Source organism: Nansenia antarctica, assembly GCF_963989245.1.
Source record: "Nansenia antarctica genome assembly, chromosome: 18".
NCBI classification, from domain to species: domain Eukaryota; kingdom Metazoa; phylum Chordata; class Actinopteri; order Argentiniformes; family Microstomatidae; genus Nansenia; species Nansenia antarctica.
This window is the reverse complement of record NC_137691.1, coordinates 5709749-5729115: the sequence shown is the minus strand read 5'-3', so window position 1 is coordinate 5729115 and position 19367 is coordinate 5709749. Positions and strand designations below refer to the sequence as shown.

The following is a 19367-nucleotide window of genomic DNA, read 5'->3' as shown; positions in this document are numbered from 1 at the left end:
ACGTACTCTGCCACAGGCGAATACTTTGATAATGTCCCATTATGTTTAATCAAAACAATTCACAAAAACGTAAGATAATTACTACAGTAAATAAATAAACCCTGATGACCGTATAACAATCCGTTGGTGTTCGCAGTAATCCATGCTATAACATGCGTAACTTGACTTGTATAACTGTGGACCTTGCAAGAAGGAAAAAACCCGTTTACGCACAAGAACACTACGAGGAAGAAGAAATATATAAAAAGAATATATCTTATAAATAATCCGTTGTTTTTCTTCCTCTCTGTCAGGTATCATTGCATGTCTATAACCTGGTAATATCCTGGTCTCGTTCGACTGCGGGCACCCGAGAGAGTTCATCGGTGGCTGGCACGGTGCTGGAGCCCCCCACACGTGGGACAGTGCTGGCTGTGGAAGCTGTGGTGGTCCCGTCGCTGGCGCTTATGTTGGAGGTGGACCTCACTTTTGTGTTGGGAAGCCTATGGTCTTTTTTCCACTTCATCCTGCGGTTCTGAAACCAAATTTTGATCTGTCGCTCGGAGAGAACCAGGGTGTGAGCGATCTCGATGCGTCTTCGCCGGGTGAGGTAGCGGTTATAGTGGAACTCCTTCTCCAATTCTAAGACCTGCTGGCGAGTGTATGCAGTCCTAGACCGCTTGGAATCTGGTCCATTGTAATTGGGATTCGCTGAGAGATTTGGGAGAATGAAACAGAAAGAAAGGGAGGAGAAAAAGAAAGGAAAAAGAAAGGGGAAAAAGAAGGAAAAGCAATTATGTGAATTGTGATAAGGAATAGAGAGAGTATGTGTATGGAGAATTGAATCACTATTAAATTATTAATAATAACATATTTCATAGGGGATATAGTAATAGTAGTCTTCATAAAGTGTATATTTCATAAACACCCTCAACCGCTGAATTATTTATTCAACATTACAACTATAAAAAAAAAAGCTCTGTAAGCCCTCTGTTTCCCTCTCTCACTCTCTCCTCCCTCTGACACATCCATAACAGAAAAAGCCACATGGCAATACGGCTGTCCAGACTAGTGCCTCCGCTATAAAATTTATGGCGGGTGTAATTGCCAATGCTGACTCGTAAATCCGCCTCATATGTGCCATTTCAAAGGGGGCTCCTCTCTCACAACGAACGAAAGCACGAGCCTGACTAGGGGCAGACGATCTTAGGTAAAATTAGGGTGAAAGAGGGGGGAAGAGAGAGAGGGAGGGAGAGCGAGTAAAGACAAGAGAATAACAACATTAGATTGCCTACCGGTACTGATGTGAATTTTCTTCATCCATGGGTACACCACGGGCTGCTTAGCCAAGGCGGAGCTGGTGGGATGCTCCGGCGTGGCTTGGATGCAGGCGGGCGGCGCAGTCGGTGGGGTGGTCGTAGGGGATGTGGGGGGCTCATGTGGAGCCGTCTGCGCCTTCCCCGCATGCAGGTTCCTGGGGTGTGTGAGCCCTGCATGCCCGGTCTGATGGGGCTCGGGCTCGGGGATGCTTACACAGTTGTACGGGGGGCGCTCCTGGTAGGTCACTCCTCGCGGAGGGTACAACTCCTGGTGGTGATGCTGGTAGCCCGTCTCTCTCGTGCGTTGGCTGTAGTATTCGGGGCTATGCTCTGGGATGTAGCTATTCTGTGAATATTCCTCGCAAGGAGGAAATTTTGGATCGATGTAGTTAGAGTCCATCAAATACGAGCTCATGATCATTAATTTCTGCAGAGTGCAAAAATAATTTTTCTACCTTTGTCGTTTTTCTGGTCCATAAAGCCCTCCTACTAGCAAGCAACCCCTGTAAAGTTACTTTAACCACGTGACCGCGCAGTCCAATGACAGCTTGTGAGGTGGTTCCCCGGATAAGGAACCAAATATTTATTCGAATCTTTTTGTGCCCTTTGTGTAAGGTATGATGATGTGTTTGCATCTCAATGCAAGAGATCAGGTTCGGTATGAAATTACTACGCATGCAGGGCAGAAAGAGCCAAAGGTCATTGAGAGACGGTGTGTAAGGGGGCATGGCGGAGCATCGGAGGATGCAGGAATCGTCGCCCAGGTATCGCGACGTGCCTCTAAAAAAAATCAAACGGAACAGTTTTGTTAACAATAGAGGTATCACCTAAGGCTATTTTTAGAGATATATCACACCCCTAATCTCATACAAGCGCATGCATGATGCAGCCGCACCTCGGTGGCTTCACAGTGATACGAAAAGGCAACTGAAATGTAGGAAATAATGCATTATTATAATGAATTATTATTGTTATTGTCATTATAATACACAATGAAAACCGCATTGATCACTGTCAGTGATGGCATGGATGGAGACCATTTCGCACAAGTGCATGTGCTTATTAAATATCGAACATATAGCCTAACTAACCCTATAGACGAATGATGATATAGACTCCCATTATATCCACATATAATACAAGGCTAATAGCTTGGTAGGCTATTGATAACATTAGGCCCGATGATGATAATACAAATAATAATGTGCTTAATACCATTCACTCACCTATTGTTGTTGCCTTTCTTTTATGGAAACAGGGCATAGAGTTTGGCCTAGGCAGTGGTACTGTTAGAAGTCATAGAAGTCAATATACAGTAGGCCTTGCAGTGAGCTAGGATATTGTCTATGACCACATCAGTGATAATAGCCTGGCAGGTTATACTGGCAGAGTCCCCCTCCACATCCACATCCAGAGAGAACAGGTTAACCGTCCCCTACTTCCTAAATAATAGTCATCATTGCAGTGTCAGTTTTTATTGGATAAAAATAAAAACGACACATAAAAGTTAGCATGCTTTATTTATTAGAATCTCACGCGCGTCCCGTTCGCCGACGTTGAAGGCCCCTGCTTGAATGTTGTCTGAGTTTTATTGGGCTGTAAAAAGCAGTAAATCAATCCCTTTCAAATGATCCTTGCTCGTTCGTGTGCTTTACGGTTTCCTACCACATTCCTCTCTCTCTCTCTGTCTCTCTCTCTCTCTGTCTCTCCCTCGCTCTCTCCCTCTCTCTCTCTCTCTCTCTCTCTCTCTCTCTCTCTCTCTCTCTCTCTCTCTCCCTGTCTCGTTGCCTCTCTCTGTTCTTGCAACCATACGGCCTATTTATGTCCCTCTTCTTCTCCATCTTCCAAATCTTCCAAACTTTAAATGAATGTGCAATAACACTATGTGCAATATGACAACCCTAGGGTACATAAGGTTCAGAGATAGGAAATGTTAGGATATTTATAGCATAGCATAGAGTACAGCACAGTGTTTTATTTGTATAGTATAGTAGTATAGTATAGTGGATAGTGTACATAGCCTTTATTTATGTAAATCAGCTCTTTTCCCTTCTTGTTTTTAGTTGTTTTTTTCAAGCACCAGGGGAGCCCCCCCTCCCAAATTTTGTTGTATGGTACCTGTACTATATCAATGACAATAAAGACCATTCATTCATTCATTCATTCATTCATTCATTCATTCATTCATTCATTCATTCATTCAAACGTTAGACTTGTGTTCTCACCAGAGTTCTTGAGAAGCTCTGCGTTTCTACCTGACACAGCTGAGGTATTGGAATCGCCCATGTATTCCCGTAGAGGCGAATTTGCGGTTGTCAGTTGAAAACACAAATTCGGTTCTACAGGGTGCATATAGACGACTTGAGGTTTCATTCCAAATTTCCAATGCTGCAAACTGTGAATATAAAAACGGGGAGTAACTGTTAAATGTCTTCCAAAATAAACAGGACAACGTCATGAACACAGACAGTCAGTGCGTTAGGGTGCAGATATCTGGCTTGCATAAACTTGCTCCCAATAGGCTACTTCTGCAATGAAGTGCCCTCTTGAGACTGAGACAAGAGACTATAAGCCTATAATGCGCACACACACATAGGCTACTGAGTGATAATCATATTCTATTCGTTATTATTATACAGCTTTGGGACATAATAAGGCCTGTAGGTTATAATATCATCTCTAAAAAGAGGCACACAGAAGTGAACACCAACATATTTCAGAAATGTAGCTAAGCCTAATAGTTGATGTTTTGTCTGTACATCCCAAAGCAATCCCAAATATGTAAACGTGCTATAGACAAAACACACAACAAACAAGTTAATTTAATGCATAATGGAATCACAGCCTATAGATAGGCCTAAAATTGTAATTCAGAATTGCCCTGAGTCTAACCTTGCGGGTACCCCTACCATAAATATTCAGTTTTAGAAAAGCGGAGGACACAAAGCGGCTACGTGACAGTGGAGATGAAAAATAACTTTCTATTATCCCCGAGGGTTTATTGTGTTCGTCATTACCATACTGACCGTTGGGTAACCCATGAACACTCTCTAAAGACGCCGCCGCAAGAAGCCGCATCATATAATTGTACAACCTTGGCAATATACGAATGTATTAGGGCTGTTGAACAGCCTGAACCTCAAGCATTTCGTATTTTATTTGAGAATGTCATGTGATAGGGAAAAAAGGAAGAGCCTCTCTCTCCCTCCCCCCTCCCCCCCTCTCTCTCTCGCCAGCTATCTCTCTCCCTCTCTCCCTCTCTCTCCCTGTCTCTCTGTCTCTCTCTCTCCCTCTCTCCCCCCCCCCCTCTCTCTCTCCCTCTCTCTCTCTCTCTCTCTCTCTCTCTCTCTCTCTCTCCCCCTCTCCCTCTCTCTCTCCCTGTCTCTCTCTCCCTGTCTTTCTCGCTGAAGGCACATTTTAATATTAGTTAGCGTGACCGGCGTTTCACCTCTTGCGTTTGACTCGTTCCAATAGTTCACTGCCAAGGAGTTATTGATGAGGAATCACCAATGAAATTTGTCTCCCACAAATGGCATTTAGATAGGTTGCCTCGTTCAATAACAGTATAGGCACTGCAAGAGATAAAGCCTTAGTCCAACTATGGCTGGTCTATCATGTAACCTAGTTCTTAGTATGGTCAATGGACATGTTTCGGGTATTTCTAAGCTGTAAGGACTCATGGTTTCCTTGCCTTATTTAGTTTAGAAAAACTGATTTTTACTATCACAAATCTGCACCCATTCATAGTCTTTCCCTTCTGCGCAGCATGGATTTAGCATGCATTTCTCTGAAATGCGGTGCCACCCAAACCATGGACACCAGACCTAAACAGATGCATCTCCTTCAAGTAACACATACCTTCCACTGGGCCAAGAAGTTGAATCATTGGATTTCCAAAAAGGTCATCAATATTCAACTTTAAACCAACCATGCATTAATGTGTTATTGATTTCACGTTAATTCGTGTTCGTGACAACTATATCTAATATCTATATACAACTATGAACTGACTTGTGTGCCCATTGGGATTTGGATACACTGTTAGAATGATAGTAATAAAAATCATGCAACAGGAATATCTACATGGTTTATCCCTAATTCGTGTCCTTTTATTTGTAAATTAAATTTAAAAATGATAGTCAAAACATTTTTGGACGTTGATGCAGTTTCAACACAACACCTATATAGGTTTTTGGTTCAAATGCATGATAGGCTAGACTTAAGCCTGATTTATACTCCTGCGTCGAATTTACGCGCGGCTACGCCGTAGCCTACGCGAGGGCTCTCCAAGTTTATAGTTCTACCTTGGTCCGCGGACCGCGTCGCGTTGGTTGGTGTACTCATAGCGGCATAATGGCGATCAAAAAACGTATTTTTGTTATGCTTGTTGTAAAGAAAATGTCTATAATGCATTGAAATGACAGATATTAAGATGGTTATCATACATTTTCAAATCTTTATTAATAAGTAATTACAGAAAAGGTAAATGACATTTCTGTCATGACTTCCGCATTTACGAGAGAGTCGGAATGTGACGCTACCAAGCGGACCAATCACAGTTCTTATAGATAACTTTACATTAAATATGTCTATCATAAATATAATTTAAACCCAACGAACAGCCATGGGGCTCCCTGTAACTAATCATTTATTTCTAAATAAACAGGATTGTACATCTCGTAAATGTGAATCGCGCTATAAGGAATGCACAGCACGGCTATGGCTCCGTTGGAACGGTGTACACAAAGCGGCATAATAGCGATCTTTTTGTTGTTATGCTTGTTGTAAATAAAAGTTCTATGATTCATTGAAATGACATTAAACTAAGATAATACGATGGTTATGATAATTTTTCAAATCTTTATTAATGAGTAATTACAGAAAAGGTAAATGACATTTCTGTCATGGCTTCCGCATTTTGGTCTACGAGAGAGTCGGAATCATGTGCTACCAAGCGGACCAATCACAGAGCTTATGGTTGCGTAGAAACTGACGCGTTCTTACATTTTTGGAGATGTGCACGCAAGGCTACGGCGTTGATTTTACGCAGAAGTCTAAATCGGCCTTTAGCCTAAAACAAAGCTACAAGCTCTGACTGATAGCTTGCAGCCTATACCATAGGTCTATCCTTCAAATTGTTTTTTCAGTGGCTCCCCTGAAACAAACTTTTCAGCACCACAAATGCATAACCTCTGATTTATTTTTATTTTTATGAACTTGTCAATTAACATGTTAGTGAAATGTTACTCCTGTTAAATATAATTTCAATAGATTGGTAAAGCCAAAGCACAATCATCATCATACGGAAAACAACTAATCTTCAGCCAAACCACATAGAGCTGAAGGGTGGGGTTGGAGACATGTTACCACTCTCAAATTCATAGACAGAACTATGGAAGCCTGGTCTGACAGTCTATGACAACGACATGGGAATTGCGAAAACATTTTTTGAAGCCATCCAGTAACCATTTTAATAAAACAGCCTTTCTATTTTGGGTTATGATGTGGTAAGACTGATGTATATAGCCTATACACGCATGAGGCATGAACATATAAGTAATATACTTAAAGAATCAATGGGTATATATCATAAATTCATAAATCCCAAAACGGCTTATCAAATTACTGATTGTGGCTTTAAGACAGATAAAGAATGAGCTAGGCTTTAACCACAGAAAACGCTTAGGAAATACTAAAGCAAAGGTTCACTAACATGCACATGAGATTAAGATGTACCCTACACACACACACACACACACACACACACACACACACACACACACACACACACACATACTACAAGCTGACCTCACTTATGTCCTCCTGCACTCAAATCAATGATGACCTCTGCTTGCACTGCAGTGTTGACCCCAAGGTCATTAGTGTGTTCTAAGGACTGATACGTGGTGGAGATCGATATTGAGGACAATGACGACGCGGTCAGTGGACACGTCATTGGGCAAGACAATAAAGTTTCAATCAGAGCCTCGGAAAGTGACTCTTAATTAGGAAGTGGCTGCTGATGCAGGAGTGTATTCCAATTACCATCGGCTCAAAGTACGGTCATTACCAAATCCCGCGATACTTCATACTTAGTCGCCCACCGACCACTTTAAAATCTAATATATATCTACACTCACTGAACACTTTATTAGGAACACATATAGTGATACTGGGTAGGGCCTCCCTTTGGTCTCAAAACAATTCGTGGCATTGATTCCACAAGATGTTGGAAACATTCCTTTGAGATTCTGGTCCACATTAACATGATTGCGTCACGCAATTCCTGCAGCTGATTTTTCAGGTGCACTTTCAAGCTGTTAATCTCCCGTTCTATCACATCCCAAAGGTGTCTATTGGGTCAGATCTGGTGACTGCAAAGGCCGCTGAACACTGAACTCATTCTCATGTTCATGAAACCAGTTTGAGACGACTTTTGCTGGGTGACACGAGTAGTCATTAGAAGAGGGGTCATTAGAAGAGGGGTACATTATGGCCATGAAGTGATGCACATGGTCAGCAACAACACTCAAATAGGCTGTGGGCATACAAGCGATGATTGATCGGTATTAACAGGCCCAAAGTGTACTAAGAAAACATTCCCCACACCATTACACCAACCAAATGAATGAAAAGGGGTACAGGTGTTCCTAATAAAGTGTTCGGTGAGTGTATATATAATGATTACACAGCTTATGGCACACCTCACTCAGGACAAGTACCCTACTTACTCTGACTTAAAACGGGTGACTGAGCAAGCAGACTTTAGACAGCTGTATCACCAGGACTCACTAACTGTAAATTCTTCTAGGAAGTACTGTACCAATAAAAAGCACTCGTTTGGAACGTTGTTTGTGTTTCTATTTGTGTAGCCTCAACTAGGCTAGTCTCATAGGGGCTGTAATTATGGTCATGCGATAGTTTAGCAAATGGAGAACAGTCCCATAAAGAAAAACAAGTACCGTCTCATAAACCTCTATAAAAAAACAAGTACTGTATCATTTTGGAAGACAGGCTATGTCAAACTATGTCTCCAAAGATAATACATTGTTTCACACGTTGTTGACTTTAAGTGCTTTGACAGCACGCTAAGTTGTAGGCTGTAGCAGTAGTTGGCCATAGCCAACTTTAGACTGCTATTATTCTCTTTGCAATTACTGCTTTGTCATCAGTGATCTAATGAGATTTTACAACAGAGTTATTTTGAGTGCCTCCCCTACATTACACGCATCCAATCAGAGAGAGACATTATGCACTGCGTCATTAAAGACATACTTTTAGCATATGGTAATTCCACCATGCGTCCGTGTCTGTGGCCACAGCCATATCAATAAGACGAAGGGACCAAAGCAAGACAGGCAAGCTGTTGAGCAGAGCAACACAAGTGTCAACACAATGTCAAATGTTAGAAAAAGGGTGTGCGTAATTTCTGAAAGTTAGGACTTGTATTAACAACTTGCAGGGGTAAACATATTATTCAAGGTGGGATAGTTAATACTCGAATAGTAAGTTGTTATTGTTAACTGTAAGAGTCTATGACTATATGGGTATTAGTTGTCCTAAAGGCAGTTTTAATAAATGAGTCTATTAGCCTCTGGGATATGACGTCACGCCCGTTAAAACAGAGGAACTTTCATCAAAGCTATTCTAGTGAACAAGTGTGAACAAGAGCACCCACTCGTTTTACTGCTTCCTGTCATTAGATGGCAGAATGCATGCGCCAAATGCATGCGCCAATAGCATTCAACTTTACAGTGTAATCTTTTCCTCCTTGGGACTGTCGCTCTGTTGCACCAAGCTCTATTCCCCAGTCTGTTGCATCACAGTTTTTGAAAAGTCTCTCTGGCAGCTTCACCCTGTTTGTTTTGCTATGGCGTCATATCTCGGAGCCTATACCTTTAAGAGGTACTTTTTGTCTTCTTTAGTGGTCGGTAAAGGCACAGCAATCGCACTTGAAAGCCATTGTGACATCATGTTTTAGATCATTAGGTCATTGTTTTGAGTATCTGTAACGGCTTAGAATCTGTAGCAGTAGTACTACATTACCCAAAATGCTCATTCCATGGTGCCCATCTCCATACCAACGGCGCTGCAGGCACATTCATAGGCTGACTGACTTTTATGGCCAGCTCCCACCCTGCTATGTTTACCCCCACTCTCAAAGTTAGCCTCGAATCCTCTGGCTGCTTTCAAATACTGTAATGCTCTCGAATGACGCAAGGTTGATAGTGAGCCAAAGAGGCCAAGTGCTAGATTACAATGTGGGCTACAGACAAAGTCGCCTCCCACTAACTGCACATCTCTGCTTTCGCAACACAGAAGATGGGATGGACAGAACAGGGGGATAAATGCCAGATACAGGGTACGGAACACACCATTGGATTAAGGCTTAGAATGTTGTTATCAGTTCTAAGTTGGGATTTTCCATCAGGACTGGGACCCACTCCAGCCCTTTTTTTTTTGGGGGGGGGGGGTGAAAGCACTAGGGTTAAGTCCCAAAAGTGTTAAATCCCACGAGTGTTGGGAGTCAGAAATATCAGAAATGTCTCCCTGGCCCCAAGTCAGCAACTCAGGTCCCCCCGAGACCACGGCTAAGATCTTTTTTGGGACGGAAACAAAAAAGTCTGTGACATTGGGTCAAGCACTGTCAAGTCCCATGGTGGAAATGTTCCATAAGCTACTTTGTGACTAAGTCTTTGTGAACAAAAAATAGGCCTACCGTGTCTAATCGCAATGAGTCTAATAATTAATCAGATCCGATGATGGATGACCGTAGGGGTGCTGCTAGTGTTTTTTATTTATTTTCAGTTACGATGGGAGGTAGATAAGCCTGTCTCGATGGGATACAGATGGGAATCGTGGCCTAATTGTTGTGAAAGGCAAGTGAGTGGTATTAGTTTTACAATAACAAAACGGTGTATATGATTAGAACTGGATGTATGACTAGTATGATTGGAGTGGGATCAGTTTAGCATATGTGAATCACCTAGTCAGGGAAAGCTGCCCATTGTGCTGTGACATCACTCTACGGAGACTTATATTCCCAACATCACTCAGAGAGTGGCATGTTTGCCTCTCACTTTGTCAGTGGGTTATATCAGCATCATCTCATACATTGTTGAAGTGAGTTCTTTGTCATGGCATAGCATTTTAAGTAGGCCCCTAGCCTTGATAATGCATTGGTTTGGCATTGCTACAGTATTGGTGGATCATCCACATGATGATTCAGGGTGTAAACTTGAGAAACAATGTATTGTAACGCAGAGACCTTTCCATTCAATGTATTAAATGTTTCTCGCTATGAAGATAATTAAGTAATGATCGTCTACAATACCAAATGCAACTGTTACCAAACCTCTGAGTCTGCAGGCATTATCGAGCCATACTGTTTTTATAAAATGCAGTTGAAAGTCATAGGAATGGTATTTCAGGTAGTTATTTGATGTATCCTGGAATAGAAAGGATGCCTGCAAATATTGTTGGCCTTGAAAGCTGAAACTTTTTTAAGGGGAAAATGTCATGCTAATAGACCTTGCCTATAGGTTTGTAGTTATTCCTATTGGATTACAATTCAGGAATAACACACTCAACGTTTCCTGGCGAAAAGCCTATTAGATAGCTATCAGTTAGCTAAGCTATACTGAGCACTGGCGGGTCGTAATTTGAATTCATATTGCATTGAATAGACAAGTGCCGGCAAAGTATCTATTAGTTGCAGCAGTTTCTTGAATGTGAAGTTGTGTGACCCAAATTGCAATTGGCCATTATGTAATATTGGAACAACAACAACAACAACAATGTTAGAACATTGAACCGTTTACTTTTGGTTACCACAAAGAAATGGTATCCAAATCTATTTCCACTAATATCCACATATTTACACACTGGTGGAAACTCCCCACAGAAAGCCCCAGAGGACACTTTCCACAAACATAAGACAAAGCAAATAATTACATGTAAAAGCTTGACTGTTCACACCATTTAGCCTAATGGAAAAACAACATAAACCATCCAGCGTAGTTTTTTTTTAAGTCAAATTCAGAGCCTGGAAAATGAGAGTTCCACACGCTGTCTCGTGCGTTCAATAGTCTGAATGAATGGTGCTCACGCGATACTGTCAGGCACCACGGGGTTTAATAGCCCAGCCTGCTGTTATGCTCAATGCTAAAACGTTAGACGGGGTATAATTGCGATCTCTGAGTGAGCCACTCGCACTACAATAGCTTCTCTGAGCCATACTGTGATATACAGTAGGCCTATACAGTATATAGCCACACAAGGCCTATATATATGATGGCTTTGAATGTACATATAAGATGTTTCAATGGCCTTTTGAACCTCTGCAATCTCATCTGATGTTGTATGTACACTATACAATGAATGAATGAATGAATTAAAGCTTTATTAAAAACAAGAAAAAAACAAAACAAAACAAAAAAAACACTATACAATGATATAGATTGACCAGTCGACAACCTTTAGGATATTGACCCTAGTCCTCGACTAAAAGATGTATGCAACTGTAATTTATCTAAGGCCTGACAAGCCAAACACAGGCCTACTTAACCACATCAAACTTAATCTCCACTTACAATGTTACAGTCGCAGACTCGCAGTCGATTTTCTAATTGGGAGGACAGGACTACCGTTTGAACAATCCTCGTCAGTGTGTTATAGCCTATAGGCCTTGCAGTAGTACGATCGTGCCACAACGATAGTATGATACGTTGCAGTGTTGATGTAATTATGTTATGACATAGGCTATTGTATGTCACGCAAGCACTGGCCGTTTTAAAAAATCAATTCATGAAATGTTTATTACTAAGTTTACACGCACTCTCACACTGACCGACACTGGTTTTAGATTCAATCAGGAACGGCACTGATGTGATTTCAAACAACCTGATATTCTCTCATTTATGCCACAGTTATACCCTATTAGTGATCGGCTGCATTTATTACAATATAGGCGCATAATAAATGACAAAGAGGAGTACTTTTCTGCAATGTCCAGAACTGTCATGGAAATGTCAACCAATGTATTTGGGAGCCTATACAGCCAAATCAACAACAACAACAACAACAACAACAACAACAACAACACACACACACACACACACACACACACACACACACACACTGATTGCGAACACACGCTAAAACGAACGGAACGAACTCAGCCGAACTCCAGACTAAACATCATATCCATAACACACACAACTAGTCCACTTTAAAAAAAAGTAATCAGAGTTGAGTAAATGGCAACATGTTAAGAGCCTAATTGAAAATCATTAGCGCCGGATAACCATGGCATTTTTCAGGCTAATATTACATTACAGTATTAATTAACCCCCCTGGGTGTTGCAAGGGGGCAGGTGTCTATTTCATTACAAGCAAAAAGAAACCAGATTATTAACTTACGGCACCGTCTGAGAACCATTTGCCCGGAGTCGAGAGATGAGAGTGCGAAGCATTGGGGGCTAGATAATCCCACACTAAACGTCTCCTATCCCTCCGTCCACTCAGATAAGAGGATCCAACAGCTGCGATTCACGACAGTTAAGATTATATATGATGTAAATATATTGAGGGGCTGGTTTGTCAGCTCTCCCCAAACCATAAAACTTACTTTAATGGCATCACGTGTTCCCCTGCGAGCCACTCAGGGTCAGAGCCTAAGGCCCTTCTGCATACAGACAGAGCCACCAAAAGTTTAAAAGTCAAAAAAAGAAGACGAAAAAAAGACAGAAAAAAAAATATCCAATACAAACGCAACCCTGCATGCTCCACGCTTTACTGACTTATCCGATAGGGATGTCAGACACAGGACCACTATAAGGAACTAACCGCAATACAAAAAGGGTGAGTAATGTTTTTTTTTTTTTCATTCTCTCTCTCTCTCTCTCTGACGTGAATGGGTTTGACGTGGAAAATACTGCAGGAAAGTCAAGTCCTTTAAGGCTGCATAGACAGAAGACTTTCTCCTAGTTGATCGGGGGTCTTCAGAGGAGAACTTGTCCAAGTGGGCCTACTGTTACCTGCCTGTGTTGATGCAGTTGACACGTAGTATCAGGGTTGATGTTTGGCACCAGGGAGTTCCTCCTTTTAAGCTTTCAGTCACACTGATACTCCTCAGCTCCCGTGAGGACATCATGAAGGAAAGTCGTGTAGGCTACTATTCCGGAGAAATATGATGGACCCTAAGAAACGAAAATGCAGAAGCACTGAGTATAGGCTACAATGATATTTGGACTTTTGAGTGAGAAGAAGCTTATAGGCACCAAAACAAAGTATGTGTTTCCTTCCATGTATGTCGTCTTTGAAGTACTGATATGGGACACACAGCATAACATGTGTCACAAAGTCATGTGCTTGGACATGTTTGGAGAAACACGTCAACTGATTTGATTAATGATGAGATCATGCATTTCCGGTCCAAAGTTGCGCCTCTATGATAGATCATTCAATTCAAACGAGTTCTGAAAGTTTTGATTCTGATAAACCTACGTGAACATTGTTAGATATTGAATACACTGCAATGATAAGCTCATGTCAACTAGTGTCATGTCAACGAGTATGCTATAACTCGGGTATTTTATGATCAAATTTTTAGGCCTAAATATGACCTATATTTGTAATATTGACATATTTATAATAATTTTTTTCTCATCCACATTTTGTGATTAATATATTATTTTTTGGCCACAATGACCGGATTGTAGGCTACACATCAAAGGCGTTTTTGGTCTATTCAGACCTTTCCTGGCCTGCATCTGTTACGTTAGACAGGAAACAATTGTCGTTGTTTGGGAGGTGTTAGGGACAGCTCTAAAGTTTTATGACGCGTCAGGGCTATAAAGTTTTACAGGCACCCGTCTGTACTGTAAATAATTGCTAAGGAAGTGCGGACTGACAGAGAACCGGCATCAAGGTCTGAGTGAGACCGTGCACGTTGAGAACTGTTAAGGGCCAACGAGTCAAAAACCCATGCATGTTTTCCTGCCTGCAGTAATCAAAAAGGCTACCGAATTAGCCGTATATTTTCCCCAACCCAATCATTTCCCATCTGAACAATCAAATGACCTTGTTTATGAAGCACACAACAAGAGCATATTTTCCAAATTCACTGGTCTTTATTCCATAAAACACAAACATAAACAAATGCCTCTCCAGGAATTTCAGTCCAATTCAAAGACAAAAACTTGAACTATCTAAGTTGACAACAACTGCATACAATGTTGAAAAGTATACTAGGCTAAGTGTAAGACATGTGGGCTGACATGTATTAAAAACAATTGAAGTGCATTTCGATGCCATCCTCGTTCCATAGATTCCATTGGTGAGTCAAACCTTCATATTTTTCTTGGCAATCAATTCCATCTGTTGTGCAACATCGATGGGGGTGTTATGACAATTTGTGCTTTTTGATATCCACCAGAAGGCGAGCGAGGGTGTGTATGAAACTGTTTAATTGTTAAGACTACTCATGGTGGACGTGACAACCGTCAAGAGAACCCACACGTTTTTTTCAAACATCTATCTGCTCTAATATTCTCCTTCCTTCAAACAGTATAGGCACAACAACGTTTGATTATTGAATTCAACATCATTTACACATTACATAATTGTTCTACATGTTTGTGTTTTTTATTTAAAGCCAAGGCCCCTGATGCAACCTTTCCCGCAACCAATCTCTGCATTAACCATACACATGCGTTTCCAATGTTTCCCATGTTTATATTCTAAGTGGTTTGTAATGATTTGTCACAAACCTAACACTGGACAGCCCAATCCCATTACCCTATACTTGGCACAATGAGCTTAGTTAGATAATTAAAATAATTATTAAAGTAGAAAGCAAGCTTTTCTCCCCAAAGATGGAGCACCACCTTGCCTATACTCGCATGTTACATAATACATTTGACACAATTTCACAGTATTATTCATGGTCCAATGCTTTATGGTAAATATTGACATTGCATAATCAGACTGACCGTTATCTTAATTCTTTGTGACCTCTTGAAATTGACTAGGTTACTTTGAACTTATCACTTAGCAAGACATTCTTCAGATTGAGCCAAATTACAGTACATTGTTCAAAAGGATGTCAAACACGTGTGCGCGACAGGCAACATAAAATGCTTATCTCGTTGTCTCTCAGAACACATGACAGAGTGGAACTGGTAATGAAACAAAAACCAAACACACCGAGAATTTGGAGGAAAATCTACACGGACCTCTCTTCGTTTTTGATAGAACTTTCTAGGGTATACTCACACTTAAGACAATGACAGTGGTATAGGTGACATAATGGTATGAAAACATTATAAATAAAACGTTTTACTAGATAGTATAAGAGAATGAAAGGGAAAAAAATAGGAGTAAGAACAGAGCGTTCAAATGATCTAAGTTTGCCTTTCCTCATTTCCATCGTTTTCATTCTTACAACAGACCTACTATTCTGCTCATTCATTCCCAGGTATGAAATAAAACATCACAATACTCCAACAAAATCACAGGTGCAATTACAGTTATGTTCTTCAGATTCTTCATCGAAGAATTGTCAATATTTAATATCACACTGAAACATGGCATCACAAAAGTCACTGTTTGGAAACGTGGGTGGAGCTGAAAGTTTTTTTGTGTCATCTTAAATAGAAACGTGTGTAACGTTTGAAAATGGCTCCATCTTTTAGGTCGACTCTTTGATTTTAAGCTTTGAGTCCTTCTTCCACTTCATTCGCCGGTTCTGGAACCAGATTTTGATTTGCCGCTCGTTCAAACAGAGCGTATGGGCGATCTCGATGCGCCTGCGACGGGTCAGATAGCGGTTGAAGTGGAACTCTTTCTCCAGCTCCAGAGTTTGGTAGCGGGTGTAACTCGTCCTTGACCGTTTGCCGTCAGCCTCTGGGAGTGTAAGCATGAGAGAAACATAACCAGTGACTCTTACTGTAAATATGACGACTTATTGAAACAGACCAGCCAAAAACATTAACCTTAAAACGTGTCTCCACTTCACGACTAGCTATATGGTCATGCTCATGCAACAATGACTCAAAATATATATATCAATATAATTATAAACAATAAGGACCGGTTCAGTGAGGATTAGAAAATATTAACATATGGCATAAGCTAACCTATATATGAGGATGGTGGATAAATGTTCAAAATTAATATGGAGTTGGGTTTCCCAAAAAAAACGGTTTGCCAGGTTCACTGGAAAAGTACAGTGTTGTTATTATTGTTATTATTATTATTGCTAAATATGGAAAAGGTTCGTTAGAGTTAAGTCCTTATCTGAAACAGTAAACTATGCCGCATTACCATGTTGCCAAGGCCATATCCACATACAGTATTTCTTACAGTTTTCCCTTAGAAATGAGTGCAATGTGAAATCCACAATATCACCCTTTCTCTCAGAAAAGTATCCTACTAAAATGTAGAATAATGCATTGTTTGTTGAGGATTTGCAAGGACTTGTGTCTCGCTTATCCAATTATGCTGTCATAAATTTGGACGTAGATCGCCTCTCCGGTGTAACAGGACAGTTTTACGATCAATTGATGCCTTTGTCATAAAATTTACGACTGCGAGTTTTATTATTTCCGAATACGGCCTATAAAACTCAAGAAAGAAAAACTGTGAATGAACTCAAGAGGTTAAAAAACGAGGGAACACATGGAAGAGGGAGAGGGGTGAGGGTGGAAGCTCTTTTTTCTCTCTACAAAATAAAAGATACAATCAACTTTACCGTGACCCATGTGTAGTTTGGTCATCCAGGGGTATATTTGAGGCTGCTGTTCGCTGGTCTGTGGCTGAGTTGAGTGGTTTGCCTGTCTTACTGGCTGGACGGGTTGCAAAGTGCCGACTTTGATTTCGCCTGTTTGAGTCTTGCCGATGGGCATTTTGCTTAATTCCGAGTCCGTCTCGGGTTTGCGGTGATACAGTCCCAGATTGAGAGAGCCCTGGCCGCTTGTCTGCTCGTGTAGACGGCGTCTCTGTGAACGATCTGCTGGAGAGGACTCTGGCCGGGGCGTCAAGTCGCCTGGATTGCCCCGCAGCCCCCCGTTCATCTCCCCCATGCTAAGGGAGCTCGAGGAGGATGGGGACGCGAACGATCCGCGGTGATCATGCCCTCCATAACAGTAGTCGGACGCGTTGAGTTCGGGGTTAGTCCCGTAGCCATGGTTGTGCAAAGCGAAGGCTGACGCCTCATGAGTTTGCTTAAACAACGAGTTGGCTACGTAAGAGCTCATTTCAGAGAGAAAACGCAAAGGACAGGAAATGGAAGCATTTATACGGACTAAAATTATTGCATTAAAGTTTTGTATGTAACAATATAATCGTTAGACAATGTACAGAAAGCAGTTATAAAGGGTTGTTATTGTTATTGCGTTTGATTTGTGGCTCTTTTGAAGTTCATGGGGGTTTTATCCTAAAAATGACCACGATTTATAGGTGGGGGGTGTTTTATTTTTTTCTCCATTGCCCAAATATGGGATGTCTAAAAAGAGTCACGTGCTTGTGTTGGCCAGTCATAAATTTGGCTAGATCACACTTGGAGGTTATTGATGGAAATGGAGAGAAACGCGCCTGATATCCGGGCAGCATCGGGGACCCTGATGGGGCACTGCGGCGCAGAGCTGGACAGCAGGCCGAGAGCGTCACCTGGTGCTTGGGACGGATAAGAGCATTAAATCCCACCACCTCCTCTGTACTAAACTATGTCGGGATCTACCTGGCAACAACAACCCCAAAAAGTTATGCGCATTTGAGGCACGCGCTCACATAGCCCCATGCACGTAGTTCTTTCGCAGGGTGCATGGACTGTACAGTGAGCTGCAGTGAGGGCGTCATATTTTAGTTTTTTTGTAAGCATCCGCAGAGCAAAGTGGTAGCCATCAAACAGCAATGCAAGTCTACACTGTAGGCTAGTCTCCAAATAATAAGAGGTCCATTTTTTAAACACCTGTACAAACTGTAATATGTGTCATGATAACAATTGCCGTCGACGGAGAAACTGTGCATCACTGGCTTTCAGTGGTATACGTCTACAGACATATATGCAAACTTCTATTCAAAACAATACACATTATGATTATGATGATTATTATTGTTATGATTATGATTATTATGATTACTAGGCCTAATATAGTAACAACAGTTATGTTATCATAATTGATAATAATAATAATAATAATGATTAGGAGACTATCACTTTCACTTTGGCTGTCTGTTTTCGGGTTTTGGGGGATCTCGCACATTGCATATGGACATTATTTGTAACTGTCTTGGACTCCAATGACCGCTTTTCTGAATTGTAAATTTGCGTGCTCAATGTCTACCACCACGAGTTTTGATGTGCCTACTTAAGGCCACAATAATGACCCTAATAATGATTATGATCATTGAAACGATGTTGTGATCTTGATTTGTGCTGTTTGCTTGATTATCAGCAAATCAGCTTTTTTTGTATGTATGCCTGAAGGCAAATAGAAAGCAGTGGAGCGTAAACACGTGGAAAATGTCCTTGCAGTATAGTTTGAAATGGACGTGTAGGCTGCTATGGCTGTGGAGCTCTTCTCAAAAGTGTGTGTAGCCATACATTTGTTAAAAACAGAAACAATTGTGTGTATGGAAATCATAAATTAGGCTTCATCCTAATCGGATAGAATATAACAATATACTTTTATTATGATGCGATTGGGCTATACTAGCAAAAGATGCCTCTGATGAAATCAACTTAAGCTGTCCGTGTCTTTTTTCTGCGTCCATATTCTCCATGGTTTCGCATACATTTAAAGGGAATAGGTATAGCCTATATACCGTGTATTGGCTATTCAGTCACCGTCATAGTTTCCCTGTATGGTTTTGACAAAATATCATGCGTTACAGAATGCTACTATGGTTTGACACGTAATGGCAGGCTTGGCACTTAGGCCTGTATAGGTTTGAAATGGTGTTCTCTCTGAATTTGCGAATGACAAAGGTGGAAGGAGACAAAGTTGGGAGATAGACAATTTAAAGGTTTTTCCCCCAGATATATGTCAATGGGGCTGTTATATG

At 41.2% G+C, this 19367-nt stretch overlaps 3 protein-coding genes across 3 annotated transcripts in view; 1 reads left to right on the top strand and 2 right to left on the bottom strand.

Annotated features, from left to right (window-relative positions):
• Nucleotides 1-19367, top strand: part of cdk4 (cyclin dependent kinase 4) — a 359603-nt gene that overhangs the window by 320741 nt on the left and 19495 nt on the right. The gene's annotated exons all lie outside the window — the stretch shown is intronic.
• Nucleotides 308-1813, bottom strand: LOC308173624 (homeobox protein Hox-C4a-like; the record flags this gene model as incomplete). Its single annotated transcript, XM_080548657.1, has 2 exons — nucleotides 1275-1813; nucleotides 308-690 (listed from the first exon to the last, which is right to left on the bottom strand). Exons 1-2 carry the CDS (start codon nucleotides 1717-1719, stop codon nucleotides 308-310), a joined length of 828 nt encoding a protein of 275 aa, XP_080404783.1. The 5' UTR covers nucleotides 1720-1813.
• hoxc5a (homeobox C5a) lies at nucleotides 15991-17557 on the bottom strand (the record flags this gene model as incomplete). The annotated part of the gene is made up of 2 exons (XM_080548539.1): nucleotides 15991-16205; nucleotides 17053-17557. 2 exons carry the CDS (start codon nucleotides 17555-17557, stop codon nucleotides 15991-15993), a joined length of 720 nt encoding a protein of 239 aa, XP_080404665.1.